Raw genomic sequence first — 7857 nt, 5'->3', positions numbered from 1 at the left:
ACTAAGGCAATATTAGTTATTTTTCATCAAATCATATATTTATGATCATTTTTACCTTGTTAGTAAATATTAGGTTTTAAGTTTTGGAAGTGATTCTGATTTCAATTTTGGCCAAATTTTTTGTAAGAATCTTGTTTATTTGTTCATTTATGTCATAAAATAATTTAGATTTTCTATTTTTGAAAAAATCTTCATAATTTCAAATTTTGCAGCTATTTAAGTTCGACTTGTAGACTTCATAAAATAATTTTGAATTTTAATATTAATCAATAATTTTCAGAGTTGTCACTGTATTTTTGGGCGAATCTCTTGTATTTTCCGTGTTGATCATCTATTAAAACTAGCTTCTAGAATTAATCTAAATTATGTCTAGCGTCAGTGAGGGAGACCGAGTCATCGAGGGGTGAGGGAGGTGGGAGAGCCCAAGAGTGAGGGGGCGGCATGAATCTAAAGACTGAAGTGTGTGTTAGGATTTTTTTAGATTTTAGGTATAAGGTTATAAGTGTAATTTTTGCTTCATAAATAGGTCATAATGGGTCAAAGCGGGTTGACCCGTTAGCAATCTGTTAAGCAATCGTATCTTAATGAGTCAACCCGTTTTAATCCAGACCCATTAACATCAAACCCCAGCCCGTTAATTTCGTGTCGTGTCTTGTCCTGTTGGGTTAATGGTTCATGTCACATATTTTTATCATATTCATCTCATCATTATATTCATAACTCATTATCATTATTTTGCTATCGTGCTTTCACTATCATCACATCATCATCATTGTTATTATTTAGCAACGCCGTAATCATCGAAACCATGTGCATTAGCTTCATCATTATTGTTATCATTATCATTATGTTTTTCCTTTTAGTCATAGGATAACCCTTAGAAATTGTAGCCTTAAAAATCTCTATAAATTAAACTTGCATGTTAGGTAGAAGATGTAGTTTTATGATCGCAATTAAGCTAGAGTAATGCAGAAATGAATTTACTCTAACTTTGCTAGTGAAATTTTTAGATTGTTTCTATTTATTATTGATATTATATTAATTTTTTTAATTATTATTAGCGATATGAGTTGCTTTTGTATAATATTATTTTTCTTAGATGTTTTTCTTACTATTTATAAAGATATTGGATGACATGTTATAAGATGAAGTTATATCGAAGTTGTTATGATATGACAGGTTTATTTTACTCATTATTCTACTGTAGAGTATAGATAGACTGTGCTCTCTTACGTTCAGGTTTATTTGTAAACCTTCCCCTTTACACCTTAAAAATATATTAATTTATTTTACTTTTTTATTATTGCACAAAAAGTAGTGAGGGAAAAGGGCACGAGGGCTTTTACTATCATCTTGCAAGGAGTACACTCTACGTCACATAGTAGACCAAGGTGTCGGGTCACCCATACATCTACCCGTCTCCTGCTATTTCTTTGTCTTGCTTTGTTTCCTCCTCCTCTTATCACTTTCTCATATTGTCTGCTCCACCAACTCCTTCTGCTCTTATTCTTTCTCCTCCTCATTTTCCTCCTCTATTATCTCCTCTTTCGACACTACTTTCTCTCCCCTTCTTTCTATTTTTCCTCCTCCATCATCTTATTATCATTGTTATAATCATCATAATTTCAACATCATTTTCATCATATCTTCAATGTCACAAACATTACGATCTCATCATCTTACTCATATTTATCAAATGTCACTACCCATTATCATCATCTCATCATTATCATTATCTCGTCAACATCTTTTCTTTTTTTCTTTTTTCATTTTTTTTTATAATCGCATCATTATTGTGATGAAAATCCAAACTGATATGGGATATCTGAATCTAGTATCTACGTTATTAGCGTTGAACTATTTTTAAAAAAATAAATTCGTGCAAATATGGCAAAACCCGCCAAATCTTTTTTGGATTTCTGCAATCCCGATTGTTTTTCCCCCAAATATCATCTCGTTACATTCATTTTTGTCATTTTAAAAAATATTTCGCTTAAATTTTTGGAAATGATTCTGATTTCAATTCTGGGCAAATTTTTGGCATGATTATTGTTTAATTATGTATTTAATTTTTAGGCAATAATTTAGATTTTTCATTTTTGAAAAATTCTCCTAATTTCAAATTTTGGAGCTATTTAAGCATGACTTGTGAGATTAAAAAATAATTTCTAATTTTACCATTAATCAACATTTTTTAGAGTTTTATCTATTTTGCATCTTTTCTCAATCTCAATCCCTAGTTTCTATAGATTAATTAGCCGTCAAAATAATTCTAGTTCTGCCCCGTGTCACATTGTTATCATTTTTAATCAATATCTATCCGCATTAGCTTCATCATGGTTATCTCAATTGTCATTATTTTTTTTTCCTTTTGACTCATAGGATAACTCATGCATGTTTTCGTCTAACTTCTCTGTTTATGACATTTTTAACTGGCAAGCAGTTTCATTTCCCTTTTTTTGTCGTGCAAAATACACACACCAACAATAACAACCAAAGTAAATAAGCACACGATCAAGCAAACACAACACACAATTTACGTGGTTCGGCAACTTGCTTACTTCCACAAATATGCATAAATCTTATCAATCAAATGAGATTGCAATCACTCAATCTCAACTCACTCTATCTAGGACTTTTTATATCTCACACAATATGCACTCACTTAATTATTGTTCACTCTGAAAATATGTTGAAAACCATACACAATAAGTCAAATATTATATATTTATAGTAAACGGTGCTGAAAACTCTAATCTGACAAAAATGGGGTCCTTCGCTCGAGCGGCTTGTCAAGAGTGCCTCAAGCGAACAACCAATCAATATTGGCTCGAGCGGTGTGTCGAGCGCAGCTCAAACAAACACTACTGTTAGGGTCTGGCTTGAGTCCACTGTCAAGCACACCTCAAGCGAACTCATATGTTGAGCTTCGCTCGAGGGCTAGGTCAAGCGATAATCGAGCGACAGTCAAGCAAACTCTCTGTCTCTCAATTTTTTGCTCACAAAATCAGGCTCCACATATAATCCAACACTTTTGTCGTCCTCCATGCCCTACAAGGCATTGCTTTTCAGAAAGAAAAGTCACTAGATAAAGAATCATAATACCCTTTATAAATTAAAATGGAAACAATTATATATATATAAATATATATATATATATTTCTTTTGCATCAAATTAACAAATAAAACTATTATATTATTATTAACCAAACAGACGAGGATGTGCATAGAAAACAATGTGTAGAAGATATAATTTAACAGTAGGGTGTAGCATGAGACCGGTTTTGATAAGGGTAGAAAAGTTCCTTTTTTTTTTAAATTTTTCTTCATTCATTTTTTTTATACTCCTAAATATTTTTTAAAAAACTAATCACAATATCATTAAAAAACATACTTTCTTACTCATTAAGTAAAATAAAAAAAATATATCAGAAGCCAATTGGGACTCAACTGTAGGCTCAAGAGGAGCATTTTTCATAATTTAAAGAACACAATTAGGGGTGTAAATTTAAACCTGAAAACCGGCCCGGCCCGGATCAAACCGGATCGATTGGTCCGATTTTGAACCAGTACGGTTCGAAACCGGTTCTTATATTATGAAAACCGGTCGAATCCGGTCCGGTTTGGGTTCCATAGTTCTCGCAACCAGATCGGACCGGTTGGAAAAAAATATATATATAAAAATTAATGTTATATATTATACAAAATATTTATATATATAAGTTTTATATATAATATGTAATTATATATTAAATTTTTATATATAATATATAATTATATATCACATATGAAATAATTTCATATTATAATTTATAAATTATAACAAAAAATTTTAATCTTAAATATAAACATTTGTAATTTGTTTGATTATATGTTATTAATATAATTATATATAAGATAATATTATTATAATTTATAAAATAAAAGTTTAATCTAAAGATGAAAATTTAATTGATCATATGCTTTAAACATAATATATATTAAATTATTAATAACATTTTATCATAAGAAGTAATACTTTATTATATTTTTTTTACATTTCAAAAAAATGAAAAAATCAGACCGGACCAGACAGGAAACCGGTAAAACCAGAGGTACCAGTTTATGAGAGTAACCGGAGCGTAATCGGTTTTGAAAAATACAAAACCGGTACATACCGGTTTGGTCCTAAATTGTATCCAAAACCGGACCAGACCGGACCGGTTACACCTCTAAACACAATGCTTTTGAAATTTTCAGTTTTTGCTAAGAGCACTCCCAATGGTTTCTTCATCCTATCCTTTAAAATATATTACCAAAATCTACTTTTTCTATTTTACATACTGACTTTTACAACATACCATACATCAACGTATCTATTTTTTCTTCATATCATTTAAATATTATACTTTTTAATCTTTTTTATTCATTTCAAATATTTTATCTAACTACTAATAATATCCTCATATCTTTTGATATTTACAATATCTCTTTATATACAATGTCATATAATTATGTACTATTTTAAATTAATCTAAATTTAAAAGCTAAACCAAAATATAAATTAATTCAAAAAATAAAAGATGAGATTATATCATGAAAATATCTTCAAAGTATATTATGAGAATATCTATTCTTGATAATTGTCATTTTATTAAATAAGTGATATGTAAGACTCAATTTTATTAAATATCACTTATCAAAAAAAAAATTATTAAATATCACCACAAATAATTGATATCCACATTATTACAAATATCACCATTCCAACAGTACTTGCCTAGAGCAATATGACGATATGTGAAATTATCAACAGGTAAGCATATTCCAACACTTGCGGCTTCCTCTAGATTTGTGGGAAATGAATAAAAAAAGTTTACGAGCATGAACAGCTTCCTCGGCGTTCCTGTAGCAAAATGTAAAATTTTTTTAAAATAGAAGATTCAATAGAAGGCAATTTTAAGAGCCTTTCTTTATATTTTAAAGAAAAATATATTATAAAAGATTCGTTAGGAGTGCTCTGAGTAGCTTTCACGAATCCAAGGTGAGAGCAACAAAAAGCTGTGGCGGTGGGCGTGGATGACAGAAGCTTTATTATAAAGCTAGGTTCTCTCTCTCTCTCTTCCCTGTCCTTTCATGTTCCTTATCAGTAGATCTTCAACAAAGAATCAAAACTCACATTAATATCTCCTAATAAGCAAGGAATCTCCGACCAATATGGCATTAAGCAATAATGTCATCGGAGCCATCAACTTCGTTGCCGTGCTCCTTTCAATCCCAGTCATTGGAGCGGGAATCTGGCTCGCCACAGAACCCGACAATTCCTGTGTGAAAATCTTGCAATGGCCCGTCATCATTCTCGGGATATTGATCTTGGTTGTGGCACTAGCAGGCTTTGTTGGAGGGGTCTGGAGAGTCCCATGGCTCCTTATATTCTACCTCGTCGCCATGCTTATTCTGATAATATTGCTTGCCTGTTTGGTGGTTTTCATCTACATGGTCACCATGAGGGGCTCCGGCCACCTCGAACCGAGTCGGGCTTACTTGGAATATCATCTCGAGGACTTTTCAGGATGGCTTCGTCGAAGGGTTAGGAGTTCTTATAAATGGGAAGGCATAAGGAACTGTCTTAGTTCAACACCTATGTGTGCTGAGTTGAACCAGAGTTACAGCATGGCTCAGGATTTCTTTAATGCACATCTTAACCCATTACAGGTAAAACTGAGCTCTCTTCTTATACTAATTACTACTAGAATAAATTATAATCCAAAGAACTTTGAACAATTTGTAGTAAAATTGAAATAAGCTGAAATCTAATAGAACTTGTTATTGATGTACGTAGTTATAAGTTGTTGCTCAATGAAAAATTAATGTACAATGAATGTGATCAAATGACTATAAATTTGTATTTTTCTGTTTTTGTTAGCAATTAAACGATGCTTCATGAAATTAATTCCGCAATAATTTGGAAAACTCTGAATATTTTGATCCTTGAGGAGTAAGATGAGATTTGGATAATAAGATGAGAAAATTGAAAATTGAATAAAATATTATTAGAATATTTTTTTTAATATTATTATTATTTTAAGATTTGAAAAAGTTGAATTTTTTATTATATTTTATGTTAAAATTTATGAAAATTGTAATGATAAGATGAGATGAAATGAGTTGAATTTGGATGGTTTTAATATCCAAACTGTGGCATTACTCCTTAAATTTGCCTTCAATTAAGGCCTCTTATAGTCTTATTTACCTAATCAAATTATTCTTAATTAAGGTAATTAACCTCCATCTTAAACTAGCTAGGTTTATAAGCAGAGAATATTACTTAACTTCTTGAAAGAGTTAAACAGTTGAGATACGTCAAGCACCATGTGTAAACTATGTTTTTCTTCAAAAATATTCTTCATCTTTATCTCTTCTATTATATTCCCCTTTGCTTTTTGATCTTTACAGTCGGGATGCTGTAAGCCACCGACCCAATGCGGGTACACATTCGTGAATCCAACCTACTGGATAAGTCCCATTGCCATGGCAGCGGACATGGATTGCGTGCAATGGAACAACGACCAGACCCAACTTTGCTACAACTGTGATTCATGCAAAGCCGGATTATTGGCTAATCTAAGGAAAGAGTGGAGGAGAGCAAATATTATATTGCTCATAACTCTAGTGGCTTTGATATGTGTGTATTTGATAGGGTGTTGTGCTTTCAGGAACGCCAAAACTGAGGACCTCTTTCGCAGATACAAGCAAGGTTATGTGTGAGATCAGACGAATACAATATGGATGAGTAGCACTGATAAATTAATTAGCTCGACTACTTGAATGGCATTTTCGATGTTTTCACGATTTTATTTTATTTTATTTTTTTCCGTCTTTTCTTGTCATTTAGCTGCATTTCTTGTCTTGGGTTTGATGATATGATTAGTGTTGAAAAATGAACAAAGTTGTCAAGAGCTGTGCGTGATTTGCGGAGGGCACCGAAAGCTGAAAGTAGATGGCTTTGTTGAAGTTAAAAGTACAAACGTGGTTACTGTTGGAAGGGCGAGGCGATCCTTTTTATGGATGGTTTTCACTTTTCAGGAGTACTCCTTTTTATTTCTCAACTTTTCCCATTTCCAATTACAATTTGCCACAAAAAAAAGAGAAGAAAACCATGTTATCACCTGAGTGACACAACTAGATAAAGCGATGGATCATGCATGCTTACTAAGCGCGCATGAGCTGGATGTCCATAAAACATGATCATGAGGCATTATCAAGGAATTAGTACTTCAACCAGATTTCTTCATCTTTAAATTTAAAAAATGTCTTTAAATTTATTTACATTAACCTATATATCTCTAAATTTTTGCATAACTATAAATAGTACTTCTTTAAATTTAAAGAAATACTATTTATTCTTGAAATATTATTTTTTTATTTTTTTCTCTTTCCTACCCATTAAAATTAACTTTGTAGAATTTATATTAAGATGATTTTAATACATAAAATTTGTATTAAGTTGATAATAAAAGTGGATGTTAATTGTAAAATATATATAAAAAAATAATTTTAAGAAACAAATAAAAAATAATAATATTTTATTATTATTTGATTCTAAGATGTATAGACTAATGTAAGAATTTTTTTTTATATGCAAAATTATTCTTTAAAAAAGATGATTTTGTATATAAAGATGTATAAATCACTACTAATACTCTCATTAGTACCTTTAGCTTTAAAACCTAGCACTGCTGAAGGTGGGTTGACGGAAAAAACAGGGAAGGAAAAAATATCTTGATTTTCCAAGGTTCCATTAATGATTGTCAGATGTTTAAAGCTTCAAAGATGTTATTTCATGAAAAAGGTCAAACCGGGCGCGGCTTTACCATC

General features: G+C 31.2%; 1 protein-coding gene across 1 annotated transcript; it reads left to right on the top strand.

Annotated features, from left to right (window-relative positions):
* The first annotated feature begins 5019 nt into the window (after positions 1-5019).
* On the top strand, positions 5020-7104 carry LOC121234129 (protein TORNADO 2-like). The gene is made up of 2 exons (XM_041129947.1): positions 5020-5694; positions 6436-7104. Exons 1-2 carry the CDS (start codon positions 5197-5199, stop codon positions 6745-6747), a joined length of 810 nt encoding a protein of 269 aa, XP_040985881.1. The 5' UTR covers positions 5020-5196; the 3' UTR covers positions 6748-7104.
* The last annotated feature ends 753 nt before the right edge of the window (positions 7105-7857 follow it).

Source organism: Juglans microcarpa x Juglans regia, chromosome 6D (assembly GCF_004785595.1).
Source record: "Juglans microcarpa x Juglans regia isolate MS1-56 chromosome 6D, Jm3101_v1.0, whole genome shotgun sequence".
NCBI lineage: Eukaryota > Viridiplantae > Streptophyta > Magnoliopsida > Fagales > Juglandaceae > Juglans > Juglans microcarpa x Juglans regia.
The sequence above is the reverse complement of the archived record's forward strand: the minus strand, read 5'-3'. Positions and strand labels throughout refer to the sequence as shown.

Excerpts from the sequence above, each read along its gene's own strand:
- LOC121234129 (XM_041129947.1), top strand. The coding sequence starts at position 5,197 with ATGGCATTAAGCAATAATGTCATCGGAGCCATCAACTTCGTTGCCGTG. Across the intron at positions 5,695-6,435 it reads CACATCTTAACCCATTACAG|TCGGGATGCTGTAAGCCACC; the intron begins GTAAAACTGAGC and ends TGATCTTTACAG.